The 16151-nt window shown below is 37.1% G+C and overlaps 1 protein-coding gene across 2 annotated transcripts in view; it reads right to left on the bottom strand.

Annotated features, from left to right (window-relative positions):
* Positions 1 to 7981: 7981 nt before the first annotated feature.
* Positions 7982 to 16151, bottom strand: part of LOC122065942 (AIG2-like protein D) — a 31888-nt gene continuing 23718 nt past the window's right edge. The window contains exons 4-6 of one of the 2 annotated variants that reach the window (XM_042629776.1): positions 9338 to 9421; positions 8709 to 8869; positions 7982 to 8406 (exon numbers count right to left, since the gene is read on the bottom strand). In XM_042629776.1, the coding sequence (XP_042485710.1) occupies positions 8726 to 8869; positions 9338 to 9421 (228 nt within the window). In that variant the 3' untranslated portion in view covers positions 7982 to 8406; positions 8709 to 8725. Of the gene's footprint in view, positions 8407 to 8560; positions 8870 to 9337; positions 9422 to 16151 lie in introns of those variants that run through there. The other variant, XM_042629775.1, reaches the window with a different exon arrangement.

Raw genomic sequence — 16151 nt, 5'->3', positions numbered from 1 at the left:
AAAGAATAGGCATCCCCAGTTTTCCTATGTTAGTTATCTTATTAGTCAAGTTAGTTGGATTTTCCTCTTGTACATAGTATTTTTTCGAATAATATTGCTTTAGCCATTATTTTTCTTCTAATTATTCATTAGATCACTAGGTTTATTATTCTCTTCATAAATTGTTGCTCACTACAAAATGTGCAACTCTTTTTCTTTTTTTTTTTGTTAAGGTCTTGAATTGCTCTTATGGGATCTGTGTATAGAAAGTGGTGAATTTTTTTACAAAAATTACATATTCACCCTAAATTTAGATTTTCTTTATGGCCTACATAATGGTATTCCTACTAGAATTTGATTATCCAAATGAGATTCTATTGATGCTTTTTTTTCCCCGCAGGCAGAAGGAGCCATTAATAAAACATGCATCCTATAAATTTCCAATTCCAAGCACTTCTAATGATTTTAATTGTCGATCCTAATCCCCCAAAAAATTATGGCCTCAAATTAAAAGAATTTTAATCCTTCATCATATGACAAATTCAAATTAAATGAGTTAAATATCCAACTCTATCTCAATTGTTGACTATAGGGTCCATGCCTCATGTTTTGATTATGAAATAACCTAGTAGATGATTAGTGTATGGGATTACTAACATGTGTTTGTATGTGAAAGGTCTAATCAATGTCATAAGTTTTTTTTTGTATTAAATAGGGTTATTTGTGTGTATAAAAGCATCAAGGGGCAAAAGACAATGAAAGTCTCAAGTTTTATTGGAAAGCTTCACAAAGACCCGAGGTAAAGAAATTAAGTCTTAAAAGCATCAGGAAGAAACCATGTCTTCCATCCTTGCAGGCCTTCCCCTGCAGCCCACGCTCTCAAATATTATTTCTTGTTTCAATTTGGTTGAAGTAAAGCTTTGTGGTTCTCGGTTTACTTGGTCTAATAGGCAGAAACCCCTTTATCTTATTAAAGAATGCTTAGGCGAGGCATTGGCATTGGCATTGGCATTTGATGATTGGTTTTCCTTGTTTCCTTCTACCTCTCTTTCAAAATTACTTGCCTTAGGGTCTGACCATATTCCCATTCTTTTGAGAATTCATAGACTTAAGCCTTCTTTCAAAAATAATATATATATATATATATATATTTATATATACTATCAAGAAGCTTGGTCTTTTCATCTTGATTTTGAATCTTTTTGTTTTTTCGAAATGAGATGGTTATTTGGAGGATAAATTGATGACTAAATTTTATAATTTTAGCAGATTGATTTCTTCTTGGAATCATGAGGTGTTTGGACACATTGAACGTTTAAGAATTTTGTACTTTAATAAATTCTTGACTTTGAAAGACTCTCCTTAGGATCCTTCAATTGCTTCTAAATTGTCTTCAATTTGTAAGAATCTTCACTGGATTTTTTATGCTGAGGAGACTTTTTGGTTACCAAAAAATGGGTATCGTGTTGTATCTAAAAATAACTCCATGAGGCGTCGTAATGAGTTTTTGATTAATGGTGAGGGGGTTAAATTAGTGTATACTCAAGATATTGCCCGTGAATTTGCTTCTCTTCTAAGAGGAATTTGTACCACTTCTAATACCCTTGATCCCTCTTTTTTTTTAATGTCTTTTTTTAAAAAATTGTTTCCTCTTCTGTCTCTTCTTCTGCTTTGTTTACTTTGCCTGATTTGGATGAAATTAGAAAGGTTGTTTTCTCTATTGGTCCTTGCAAAGCCCCTAGTGTTGATGGATTTCACGATTGTTATCATAAATTCTAGGACTTAATTGGTAATGGTATTTGTCATTTTGTTTGTCAATTTTTTTTTTTAAATACTCGTCTTCCATTTGTTGTTAACCATACTCTTATTCATCTTACTACAAAAAAAAAAATTGATGCTTCTAAAATGAAAGATTTTCAACCTATCAGTCCTTGTGATGTTTCTTCTAAAATCATTGTTAAATTGCTGGCTAATAGATTACAGTATTTTATCTCACCTTTTTAGTCTGCTTTCATTCCTAGCAGACAGATTTCGGACAAATTATTATTGCTCAAGAAAATTTCTATTATCTCAGCCATAAGAAAGGTGAGGCTGGGTTTGTTGCTATTAAGCTTGATATACCAAGGCATATGATAGTTTGGAATGGGGTCTTTTCTTATTTCTTGGATTTTATGAGAATGGTGCGATGTGATGGGTCATCTTCTATCCTCTGTCTCTTAATCGGGTTGAAATCGTCTGCAATTCCAATCTCGTACAATTCCGTGCAATACTACCTTCAGACGGTGACACGTGTATTGATACTAGTACAATGGTCCAGATCTGAAACAATTAATAAAACATTAAATCAATGAAGAGGTATTTAAATCAGATCTGGACCATTGTATTGGTATCAATACACGTGTCATCGCCTGAAGGTGGTATTGCACGGAATTGTACAAGATCGGAATTGCAAACGATTTTTTTCCCTCTTAATCTATAAAACTTGAAGGTAATATTGATCCTTTCAAGGGTATCCGCCCAAGGTTGCCCCTTGAGCCAGTATTTTTTTTTATTACTATTATGGAGGTCTTTCTAAGCTTTTTTTTTAACTTATAGGGAGTTGAATATGTTCCGTGGAATTAAAATTACTCCAAATGCTCCTGAAATTCCGCATCTCTTTTTTGTGAACGATACCTTAATTTTTTGTCAAGCAAATACTGATGATTTTTTAATTATTAAATCTATTACTGATCATTTCTTTGATCCTTTAGGTTAGCATATCAATCTCGACAAGAGTGGTTCTTCAATCGGAATGTCGAACAATTTGAGAAACAATGTTAAGCCGTATTTTGGGCTTTAAAGAGATGTCTCGTGATACAATTTATTTGGATTCTAGGCTTTTTTATCCGAAATCTCATGTGAAAGGGTTTCAACACATCATGCAACACGCAGGAAAATGTCTTTCCTCTTAGAAGACTAATTTACTTTCTTTTACAGGAAGAAAGATTCTAAGTCAATCTGTTTTAGCTTCTATTCTTGCTTATCGTATGTCATGCTTTACTTTTTCTTCTAAGATTTTTAGTAGTATTGACTCTATTTGTCCTCGTTTTGGAATAAGGATAAAGGTTATCGTCTTGCTTACCTCATAATCTTGTTCATAAAAAAACTCAAGCACTAATTACTGTTGGAGGGGATCAATGGTGATGCTTGTTATCCGAAAAGGGACATTTCTCTACTAAAGTGGAAGTGGAATTTTTATATCCTTCAAGGTTTTTTGGTTACTAATTTTCCTCATAGAGTGTTGATGTCTTGTAGGTTACCTTCTAAATGGTGGAAATTCTTCTAGAAACTTCGGCATCGTTTGATCAAGTTTCTGCTGTTTCGGCTTTACATGTTTTCGGAAACAAAAATATATTTTTTGGTATTTGATAAACCTGTTTCTCGAAACGTTTTTTGCAGACATAATGCCACTAAAAAACCCAATAGTATCATCGAATGCTCAAAAGGAAGAGAGGGTTCGGTTGCCTCTTTTTATGTTTAAATAGTTGAGAGATTTATCAAGCACAACAACCTTTTTTTTCTCTTAAATTTGTTTCTAAAAACAACGAAATAAGTTGGACTTGTTTCATCAAAGTTGTTTTATGAATTGTAAATAAACATAAACTTTGATTTATATTTCTAGAAACAAGTAAAACGAAACAACTTTATCAAACGTTTTTTAGGTTGTTTCTTCGTTTCTGGGAATAAGAAAACGCAGAAATGAAACATTGTCAAAAATGGTGACTTCATGTTTTTTTTTTTTTTTTTGAAGATTACTTCAACCATAAGGAATGTGTTAGGTAAACAGTTGAATGTTGAAAATTCTTGTGCCTTTGTGAATCTCAGGAGTAGTCTCTCTGGCATATTTTTTTCACTTGTGATTTATCTAAAAGGATGTGGCCTACATGGACCATTATTAGGCTTTAGACCGGATTTGCTTCCATGTCAATCTGTCCACTCATTTATTACCACATTGTTCCAATCTTCCTCCTTTTCCATCTCTGAGCTACAATGCTTTTTTTTTGTCTATGCTATTACTGCTGACTTTTTATGGTCTCATCGCAACCGAATTGTTGCTAAATTAGATAATCTTAATCCTCTCTTGGTTATTAAGAATGTTAACTGATGGATTACTTATCAAAACTTGTTATCTGATTCATGATCCTGTGTTGCTTTGTCTAATATTTCAGATCTGAATGATTCTTACTCTCAGTTATACTTACCACTGCCCGCATTGAGTTATCTTATATTAATTTGCACAGGAGTTTCCAAAGACACTTTGAAAGATTCAAGATGGGCCTAGAATTCAATTTCAAGGTCACATTATTTGGATGGAATTGGGATTTATGATGTCTGGACAAGATTGGGAAGCTGCAGCTAATGGTTTATTTTATGAGCTAAGGAAAGCGGACAGCTTGGGTCTAGTTATTCAAGAAATACGGAAGGATTCCTAGTTTTTGAAGGATATGCTACCTATTCCAACTGATCATGCATGGCCTTGGTTCACTTTTGAATCTTTACTAGAGATTTCCAGGGTCAAATCTACTAATTCGGCATACATTTATGTTAAGGATGATGAAATTGTTCAGATTATCAATGGTTCGGCAAACAAGTGTAGACATAGGTCAGGAACTTCTATAAATAATGACTCTATGTTGTAATTTCTCTTCTTTTTTTACTTTTATAAATATTTAAAAAATTTATAAAAAAAAAAAAAAAAAAGGGGGAATCCACAAGTAATGGGTTTTCCTGAGCTTTATTTGCAACATTTGTAATCCAAATTTTTTTTTTTCTTGGAACTTAAAAGAAATTAAAATTAGCACAAGTGATATAAAACATAGTTGTACTCTTATAATTTTAACTCAATAAAAGTAAAAGCCACTAAATACCTAAAAGGTTTTATCCACCAGCCGATGTCAAGCTGAGATTGGGTTTCTGAGTCAGAGTACGTCCGCAACAAGATAGAGCAGAACCAGTCACTACAAACTTTGACTCCCAGACATGCTGGATTAAGGTCCCTTAAGTCTGATTGATAGATGTCTGTGATCTTTCACAAACACTGCCTGCCTGATTGATTGCAGGCGTCTCTGTTTTTACCTATGTAATTGTATAGACTCGTCTGCATGGCAGAAATTCAACGGTAATATTTCTGACCGTTGGTTGTCATCCACATGGTGTTTTTCCCTTGAATCCATGGTTTCTACTTCAGGCTGTGTTTGGTAGCCAAGTGAAGAAAAGAAAAGAAAAAAAAAAAAAAAAAANTCTAAAAACGATGAAACAAGTTAGACTTGTTTCATCAAAGTTGTTTCGTGAATTGTAAATAAGCATAAACTTTGATTTATATTTCTAGAAACGAGTAAAATGAAACAACTTTATCAAATGTTTTTTAAGTTGTTTCTTCGTTTCTGGGAACAAGAAAACGCAGAAATGGAACATTGTCAAAACGGTGACTTCATGTTTTTTTTTTTTTTTTTTTTTTTTTTTTTGAAGATTACTTCAACCATAAGTAATGTGTTAAGTAAACAGTTGAATGTTGAAAATTCTTGTGCCTTTGTGAATCTCAGGAGTAGTCTCTCTGGCATATTTTTTTCACTTGTGATTTATCTAAAAGGATGTGGCCTACATGGACCATTATTAGGCTTTAGACCGGATTTGCTTCCATGTCAATCTGTCCACTCATTTATTATCACATTGTTCCAATCTTCCTCCTTTTCCATCTCTGAGCTACAATGGTTTTTTTATTGTCGATGCTATTACTGTTGACTTTTTATGGTTTCATCAAAACCGAATTGTTGCTAAATTAGATAATCTTAATCCTCTCTTGGTTATTAAGAATGTTAACTGCTGGATTACTTATCAAAACTTGTTATCTGATTCATGATCCTGTGTTGCTTTGTCTAATATTTCAGATCTGAATGATTCTTACTCTCAGTTATACTTACCACTGCCCGCATTGAGTTATCTTATATTAATTTGCACAGGAGTTTCCAAAGACACTTTGAAAGATTCAAGATGGGCCTAGAATTCTATTTCAAGGTCACATTATTTGGATGGAATTGGGATTTATGATGTCTGGACAAGATTGGGAAGCTGCAGCTAATGGTTTATTGTATGAGCTAAGGAAAGCCGACAGCTTGGGTCTAGTTATTCAAGAAATACGGAAGGATTCCCAGTTTTTTAAGGATATGCTACCTATTCCAACTGATCATGCATGGCCTTGGTTCACTTTTGAATCTTTACTAGAGATTTCCAGGGTCAAATCTACTAATTCGGCATAAATTTATGTTAAGGATGATGAAATTGTTCAGATTATCAATGGTTCGGCAAACAAGTGTAGACATAGGTCAGGAACTTCTATAAATAATGACTCTATGTTGTAATTTCTCTTTTTTTTTTTACTTTTATAAATATTTAAAAAAAATAAAAAATAAAAGGGGGGGAATCCACAAGTAATGGGTTTTCCTGAGCTTTATTTGCAACATTTGTAATCCAATTTTTTTTTTTTTCTTGGAACTTAAAAGAATTTAAAATTAGCACAAGTGATATAAAACATAGTTGTAATCTCTCTTATAATTTTAACTCAATAAAAGTAAAAGCCACAAAATACCTAAAAGGTTTTATCCACTAGCCGATGTCAAGCTGAGATTGGGTTTCTGAGTCAGAGTACGTCCGCAACAAGATACAGCAGAACCAGTCACTACAAACTTTGACTCCTTTGATTAAGGTCCCTTAAGTCTGATTGATAGATGTCTGTGATCTTTCACAAACAGTGCCTGCCTGATTGATTGCAGGCGTCTCTGTTTTTACCTATGTAATTGTATAGACTCGTCTGAATGGCAGAAATTCAACGGTAATATTTCTGACCGTTGGTTGTCATCCACATGGTGTTTTTTCCCTAGAATCCATGGTTTCTACTTCAGGCTGTGTTTGGTAGCCAAGTGAGGAAAAGGAAGAAAAAAAAAAAAAAAACTTTTTGTACTTTTTGTTTTCTTGGATTAATAATTTTTCTTTTTGTTCTTTTTGGTTTTCTTAGGTTTAAGAATTTTTTTTTGGCACTTGGTATGTTCACCAAGAGAAGATTCGCCTTTACAAATTCAAAATTCCTCTTGAAAATTATGAAATTTTCTTTGCTTTCCCAAAAATTTTCTTACTAAAAACACAAGAAAACATGAAAAAATATGAAAAAAGACAAAAAATAAATGATTACACAATAATTTCCTATGTGTCTATCTCTCTCTTAAAATTCAAAAAATTTTGAATTTTTTCTTTTCTTTTCTTTTCTTTTGGTAACCAAACATACATACTCTTTTTATTTTCTCACCATTTCTTCTCTTTTCTTTTCTTTTCTTTTCTTTCTTTTCTTTCTTTTCTTTACTTCTCTTGGCTACCAAACATAGCCTCATATCACCTTTCTCCTAGATAAAAGGAGGGACCCTTGGGCATTCAAAGCACAACTATTTCGACAATGGGATGTGCTTGTTTATTTCAATCTTTGGACTTTAAATGCTATGTTTGGTAACTAAGAGAGAAAAAAAAAATTTTGAATTTAAAGAAAGAAATAGACACATAAAAACTCATTATGTAATTTTTTCTTTTTGTCTTATTATATTTCTTTTGTACCATTTTTTTTTTTTTCTCTTGGTTACCAAACATAGCCTAAGGTTTTAAAGAAGATTATTACTTCGTAAAATTATTGTGTTTCTTGTGTGGAGGGTTTAAACCACACAAGAAATATCATGTAGTGAAGTGTGGAAAAACTAAAAATTGTAAGGATTTAATTGCTACCTAGGAAAGCAATTGAAAGTAACAAAAATCCTTTTTCTTCTTCTTCTTCTTCTTTTTTTTTTTTTAATAAAATTTATTATTTTATGTCAACAAGTCTCTTTTTAGTCAACAAGTCTCTTTTTAGCTTACCTTGTTATGCAAAAGAAGAAAAAAAAAAGGATTTTAAGATAATGATGATAAATCTATGACACAGAACCAGTGGATGTTTTAAAACATTTTAATTAATATATTTTTTTCTTTTCTCATAAAAAATAAAAATCTAAAACTTGTGTAGCTAGCCTTGGTAAAGGATGTCTAGAAGTTGCCCGAATCACTATAAAATACCTCTCCTTTGCATCATTTCTCTTATTCCCCTTACTACTTGAGTTCGAGCGAGAATTCAATACTACATTTATTCCTTCAAAAAAAAAAAATTGAACTCCAAATTTAGTCTTCTGCGCTCAAAATCCCAATTCACCCCCTCTTGAGAGCTCTCAGATCCTAACATCAGCCACTATCTGGAGTAGAAAAAGGATTGTGACCTGGTGCAAGTCCTGCTTTAATGCACTAGAGTTTACTCTTATGTCAATTGCTTAAAACCCTGGTCCACATTATTTCAATGATATCATTCTGTATGTCATTGACCTGCACCAAAGCAGCCAAGGATGCATTTACAGTTTCCTCCAAAATTTCTGATGAAAGAAAGGTTAGGAGAAGTAAAGGAAACCCCAACTTCAACTATATGCGTCAAGGTGAAAGACAATCATGCAAAAAGGTGTGGGAATACAATACTTAGGGATTGCAAACGGAAAACAAAACAATGCTTATTTATTTTTAATCGGTATCTATGGATTGACCACAAGCCGAAATATAGTTGGAGCATCTATGTGTCTTGAACTAATACTGAATACCATCATTATTGAACAAGCAGATGGTTAAGAATTTACATATAAGAGGAGCCACATCAAGGCTGGTTGGGCTTCTCATCAGCCAGCTGATAGAAGGATTCATATGTTTCCACCCTTGTCTTCGATTCAGGTTGTTCTAGTTCTTCCGCGAAATCAACGGTCATCTTGAGAAAATCATTCATGTGAATTTTCTTCCATTCCTTGGAAATTATGAAGGAAAAGAATGTATTAGAGGATGCTATTTTTGTAATGGACTACAAAATTTGTGTACACAATCCAAGCAGTGCTCTACGTATCAAATGGTTGGACAGACCATACCAGCACTCCATAATGCCCCAAACAAGCGCAGGAGAAAAATCATTGTTATCACCATCAAATTCATTATTATTATATGACACATTTCCTTTTTTCTCATCTTTTTTTCCCCTAGAACTATCTGCTAATGTCCAGAGTTGAAGCTATGACATAATTCGGTCACAGTTCAATAAGACAGTACAATTTAGTCCAAATTACATAATCTGTAATTGGTTGCAGCCAGTAAAGAAATAGCATTGTGAATCTAATAAGTAATTAGTCCATTTGGTTGGTTAGAACTCGGAAGAAAATCAGGGACAGGGTAATAGCTACATACTGAAAAATTGAAAAGAGTGGAAAGGCAAGAAGGTTACCTGAAAATCCCATTCCCCATACAAGTTGGGATCATTTTTGTTGCCCCAAACATAGGCATAGACTTGTAATCTCTCAGAATTTTCCTGCAAACAACTCATACTCATGTAATTAGTACCCACAAAATCTAGGAAATAGTGGCTCTCCTTTACCATTGCAAATCTTAAGGCGAGGGGTTTGTGCTATGTTGTGATTTATATTCAGGGACTTTAGTATTTATATAAGACGATCCAACAAATCTCTCCCATTCATTTATTACCCACTAGTAGAATTTTCTTATTTTAAGTATGACAGTAATATTTACAGTTCCATCATAACATGTATAAGAACATACACAATAGAAGTTATAGTCACAAATTCAGTTTCCTTTTCCAAAATTATGTTGATATCATTCATGCCTCCCAAAGTTGCTTCACTCAAGATCCTTTACGTCCCAAAAGGCAATAGCTCAATCAAGCATTAGAAAGAGCAGCCCTCTGAACCAATTTTTGGTAGGATATGGGATTTTATCTTTGAAAGGCAGAAACTACCTTTGCCTATCACTGCAAAAAGAATTATAGTTTGAAATATCTTTTGAGCCCCCAATACACCCCCTCCACCACACAATAATGTACTACTGAACCTCCAGATATCCGTTGCCACCAGTGCTTTAAGATCCCGCCACACCAGTGCTTTAAGATCCCGCCAGTTGAACATGTTGACCTATCACCTAGTCCTCAAAATTGTGGATCAATCTCCTACCTTTTTATCCTAAACTTATCGACTAGTCAACCATTAATCCAACCCTGACAATTGAACTGCTAAACTTGAATAGTTCATCCATATTGACCCATGAACAGGACCAACTTTTGGTATGTAGCTATTTAATTTCAAAAAATTTATTTATATGCGCCATTGATTGCTTGAACAATGGAAAACTAGCAAGATAAAATAAGTACAGAAAAAAGTCAGGTGATTTTAGAAGAGGCTCCACTATCGACTACGGAGAAATAGTGACAATTAAGGGCTTTGGGTTGACAAAAAAAGAGGCATTAAATGAAGTTGAATGGTGAAATAGGATCCAAAGCCCACAACTCGAAGTGCTCATAACAGGGCACCACAGTGGCCCCCAACAGTGTTACTAATATAGAAAATAAAGAAAATAATCCAAACACTGATCAGAAAATGGAAATCCTTGCTTCCAACAGAACGAGCCATCAAAATTCAGTTTCATTATGCACTTCAGAGGAGTCCATAACTCCAACTCTTTGGTCTGTCAATATTGTTGAATGGGGTAATGACTTGTGTCTAATATGAAACCAGCCCTCTTTATTTATAACCATGGAGAGAAGGTTATAGAGAATTACAAAGACCATTAAACCCCTTAGGGTCCGTTTGGTAACTAACACTTTCCCTAAAACCCATTATTACAACACTCCCCCTCAAGTTGGTGCATAGATATCACATAGGCCCAACTTGTAGATAATAGATGAAACATCTTACTACTAAGACATTTAGTAAATACATTAGCCAGTTGTTCATTACTGGGAACAAAAGGCACAGTGATAAGGCCCATATCCAGCTTCTCTTTGATGAAGTGTCGGTCGATCTCCACATGGTTGGTTCGATCATGCTGGACAGGGTTGTGAGCAATGCTAATGGCAGTTTTGCTATCACAAAAGAGCTTCATAGGAAGGGTAGGAGGAACAGCCAAATCAGTGAGAAGACCATAAAGCCATTGGAGGTTACAAATGCCATGTGCCATAGCACAGAACTCTGCTTCAACACTTGAATGGGTAACCACGGCTTGCTTCTTGCTATGCCATGTAACAAGGTTACCACCAACAAATGTGCAATAACCAGTAGTAGACCTGCAGTTATCAGGGAAACTTGCCTAATCTGCATCTGTGAAGGCCTCCACCCTAAGGTGATCATGAGGAAAAAAAAGGATGCCACATCCTAGGGCAGATTTCAAGTACCGGAGAATACGCCGCACAGCTTCCATGTGAGTCGAGTAGGGATCATACATTTACTGAGTAACCAGGCTAACGAAAAATGCTATGTCAGGGCATGTATGAGAGAGATCAACCGCCCCACTAATCTCTGGTATCTTCCCTTATCTACCGGATCACCTTCCTTACTACTCAAGTGACCATTAGCTTCAATAGGAGTGTCTGCCGGCTTACACCCCAACATGCCTATCTCAGAAAGAAGATCAAGCACATACTTCCCTTGAGACAAGTAGATCCCAGGAGAAGACCTGGAAACTTCAATGCCGAGGAAGTAACGAAGTTGTCCTAGGTCTTTGATCTCAAATTCCTCACTCAAGTATCTCTTAAGGTGAGAGATTTCTACTAGATCATCACCAGTAACAACAATATCATCTACATAGACTATTAGGATAGCAATCATCCCATCAAATCTCTTGATGAATAGAGTGTGGTCGGCATTACTTTGAGAGTAACCTGTAGCAACCATAGCGTTATAGAAACGTCCGAACCAAGCACGAGGGGATTGTTTCAGCCCATCCAGAGCACGCTTCAGCTTGCATACCTTCCCTTGGGTTTTGGAGCAAGTGAACCCAAGAGGAATGTCCATATACACTTCCTCCTCAAGTTCCCCATGATAGAAGGCATTCTTCACATCTAACTGCTGGAGATCCCAATTTAAGTTGGCGACACAAGCCAAGATAACACGAATTGTGTTCATCTTAGCAACTGGAGCAAAAAGCACCTAGTCGTCAATCCCATAAGTCCGTTAAACCTTTGGCAAGAAGTCTGGCCTTGTACCGATCCACTATACCATTAGCCTTCTGTTTTACTATGAAGACCCATTTGCACCCAACTGTATTCTTTTATGAGGGAAGACACACCAGATCACGTGTCATTCTTCTTCAAAGCCTGCATCTCTTCAACCATAGCTGCCTGCCATCGTGAGTCTGCATTCGCTTCCTGCCATGTATGAGGAATGGACACAGAGGAAAGAGAAGACACAAAACTAGAGTAGGAAGGAGAGAGTGAGTCATAAGAAACAGTTTTAGCAAAAGGATGTAAAGTACAAGACCTAATGAATTTACGAACAGCAATAGGCAACTCAAGAGGCTGATCAACAAAAGGAGAAGGAGAATTACCAGGGTCCAAGGGGACAAGATCAGGCAAGAGAGGAGACAATTGGCATGGTAGGGTAGATGTTGGATGTGTAGTGGTCTGAGTCTGCTCTTTGTGACTATACACACATATCTCTGGCCAAGGCACAGTAGGAGAAATAGGAGTGTCACTCTACCCTTAAAATGGGATACTAGCAAGGATAGCAATTTCAAGAGATGGCGGCACATCTTCCACAATGGTAGGAGACTCCCCCTTAAGAGGTGTCGCAGTGTAGTATGAGGCAGGTTCGTGAAAGACATCCACAGTCACAAACCAATGCCGAGTAGGAGGATGAAAACATCGATAACCTTTCTAAGTAGGAGCATACCCCAGAAAAATGCATTAGAGACCATATGGATCAAACTTTCTATGAGGATGATGATCGCGAGCATAGCAAACACTTCCGAATACCTTAGGAGGAACAGGAAACGCACCAAAACCTTGGAGAAGATCCAAAGGGGAACGGAAGGCATGGACCCGAGAAGGCATTTGATTGATAAGAAAGGCAACAGTGAGAATTGCGTCACTTTAGTACTGGGGAGCAACATGCATCTCAAACATAACAAAGCGTGCTACCTCACAAAGGTGGCGATTCTTCCGCTCAGTAACCCCATTCTGAGCTAGAGTATCCACACAACTAATCTAATGAATCATCCTATGATCAGAAAGGTAAGCTTGAAAGGACCCTTCAAAGTATTCACGGCTATTGTCACTTCGAAGGATCTTAATGGTAGCACCGAACTGAGTGTGAACCATACTGTGAAACTACTGGAAGTAATAGAAGGTCTCGCCCTTGGTTCGCATCATATAAACCCACATAGTCTGAGAATGACAATCAATAAAAGAGACAAACCACTGATAACCATTAACAGACACATAGCGGGATGGACCCCAAATATCAGAATGAATCAATGAAAAAAGAGTGACACTTTTATTTCCAAAAACAGAATAAGTGATTCGAGTTTGTTTAGCCAATACACATGCCTCACAAAAAAACTGACTCGAATTACAATTTTTAAAGGAAAAACTCTAGCCAAAGTTCCCAAAGGGGGATGTCCAACCGACGATGCCACTGCAGTAACTCAGAGATGGGAGGTGACAGAAGATGTCTAAAGAGCCTGACCAGAGACCAATGTCGAGTCATCATCAAGCAGATGCAGACCACTACGTACCCTACCAGAGCCAATCGTTGCCCCTGTCACCACATCCTGAAAAACACAATGAGACGGGAAAAAGGTGACTTTGCAATTAAGACTGGAGGTAAGACTACTAATGGAAAAAAGGTTAATGGGAAAAGAAAGAACATGCAATACAGTAAAAAGGGATAAAGAGGGGGTACAGCCAACAGAGCCCTTCCCCAGAATAGTGGAATAAGTCCCATTAGCCAATTTGACCTTACTGTGGAAAGAGACAAGGGGCCTGTCATATGATCAGAAGCCCCAGAGTCTATAATCTAAGGGGTAGAAGGGACAGACATAGTATGGCCACAAAAGAAGATACCTGACACAGAAGGGGTGGAATGAGCAGAGCTCGCAGTGGCAGGTGCAGGAGAGTATGGACGTGTCAAGAAGGCGCCAGAGGGCAATAAGCTCGTCAAATGATAGCGAGGCTACTGAGGAGCTAAGAGCAGAGTCAGGGTCAAGGCTCTCAGTATGGTTGGCCTACCCAGAAGTACCGACACGACCCTTCCCTCGCCCTTTTCCAGATGAATCAGCATGATGACCATGAAGCTTCCAGCAGTGCTCCTTGGTGTGACGCTCCTTTCCACAGTTCACACTTCACTAGAGTCCTAATAGAGGAGCCACCAGACTGCGAGGCTACATTAAGGGACTGAGTGCCAGAAACAAGTGCAGATCTCTCAGTAGGAGTGATAGCTTGTTGTGGAAGCATAGTAGTACGTCAACTGTCCTCAAGTTGGATCACAACATAGGCTTGATCCAAGGTAGGAGAGGGGTTATGACTCAAAACCTGGGACCACAACTGATCAAACTCCACATTTAGACCTGCTAAAAATTCATAGACCCTGATTTTGTCCTCTCGCTTCTGAAACTTGGTGATATGTTTAGCGGTGGAAGGAGTATACTCCTCATAGAAATCTAACTCAGTTCGTAGTGACTACAACTCATAGTAGTACTGTGATAGAGAGCCCTCTCTGCCTCAGATCATGAACCTTCTGGCGAAGCTCAAAGACCTGAGCATCATTCCCTGCCTAGGAATAGATATCTTGAATAGATTTTCAGATCTTCGCAGCGGAGTCGAGGAGATAGCCACGCGAAAGCTGTGGCAACATGGAGTTGACAAGGAAGGCCATAACAAAAGAGTTGGCATACTCCCACTTTTCAATCTCAGTACCAGTGGTCATACGCTTTGTAGTTCCATTGAGGTACCCGTAATGGCCATAGGACTTGATGGAGATGCAGACCGAGCGTGACCACATGAGGTAGTTTGTGCCATCAAGCTTGATAGCACAAAGAAAAAAGGTAGGAAGAGTCGTGGTGTCTCCTCCAGTAGAAGCAAATAAGATGGTAGACATAGTTGCTACTCAAGGGGGCTGTGCAAATAGAAAAGACACTAGCCGGAGATAGAGAAAGCACCAAAATAACCAGAAAAGCTAGAAAACCCAAAAATCAATAAAGGGTAAAACCCTGAGAAAACGATTTGGGGGATAGCTTCAGAACAGAGACCTCCAACGAAAAAGTGGTCGGTATATACCACCACAAGGATAAGAGGCACCAATCGTAATAAACATCAAGACGATCACATCATCAAGCAAGGAAAAAGCATCCCAGCAATGAAAAAAGGTTCTCAGGGAGAAAACTCTGAACAAGTGATTAGAAAAAAGGTTCTGTGTCTCTCAGATCATTGTAGAAGAGAGTCTGAGAGCCCAAGGGAAGGATGGGTGGAGGCTAGAAACCCTCTTGGTGGTTTAAGAAGATCCCACCACGAGAGAGAAGCAGATGAAGAGAGAAGGAGGGAGGCGCTGAGAGAGAGAGAGAGAGAGAGAGAGACCCTCTTTATTTATAACGATGGAGAGAAGGTTCTAGAGAATGACTCTCCCTCAGGGTTTTGGATCCTAAGGCTTTGATACCATTTTGAATAGGGTAATGACTTGTGTCTAATATGACACCAGCCCTCTTTATTTATAACAATGGAGAGAAGGTTCTAGAGAATGAAAAAGACCATTAAACCCCTTAGGGTCCGGATCCTAAGGCTTTGATACCATTTTGAATGGGGCAATGACTTGTGCCTAATATGACACCAGCCCTTTTTATTTATAATAATGGAGAAAAGGTTCTAGAAAATTACAAAGACCATTAAACCCCTTAGGGTCCGTTTGGTAACTGACACTTTCCCTAAAACCTATTATTACAACAGTTCTCATCGATTACAATTTTCCAATTTGTGAACAGAAAAATAGATGAACATCTGTAGAGATTGATTTCGTCATTGCCCAATGAGCTCTAACCTCATCTTGATCCGTTCAATGACTTGCAACTCCATTGAGAATGTATCTGGAAACAACCAAGTGTTCCTCTTCTCCCACAAAGGCCTTGGCACAACCGACGAATGGCCTTCCAAAAGAATCCTCCCTTTCACCTAACTGAAGAAATATGCCCAAACCAGATCAATCCCACTGTCATTGGGCAGAATCCAATCCAGATTTGAATATGTCTGGAAGTGAACCCAAAAA

The sequence above is a fragment of the Macadamia integrifolia genome, unplaced genomic scaffold (assembly GCF_013358625.1).
Source record: "Macadamia integrifolia cultivar HAES 741 unplaced genomic scaffold, SCU_Mint_v3 scaffold2155, whole genome shotgun sequence".
In the NCBI taxonomy this organism is placed as follows: domain Eukaryota; kingdom Viridiplantae; phylum Streptophyta; class Magnoliopsida; order Proteales; family Proteaceae; genus Macadamia; species Macadamia integrifolia.
This window is presented reverse-complemented; position numbering and strand designations above follow the sequence as displayed.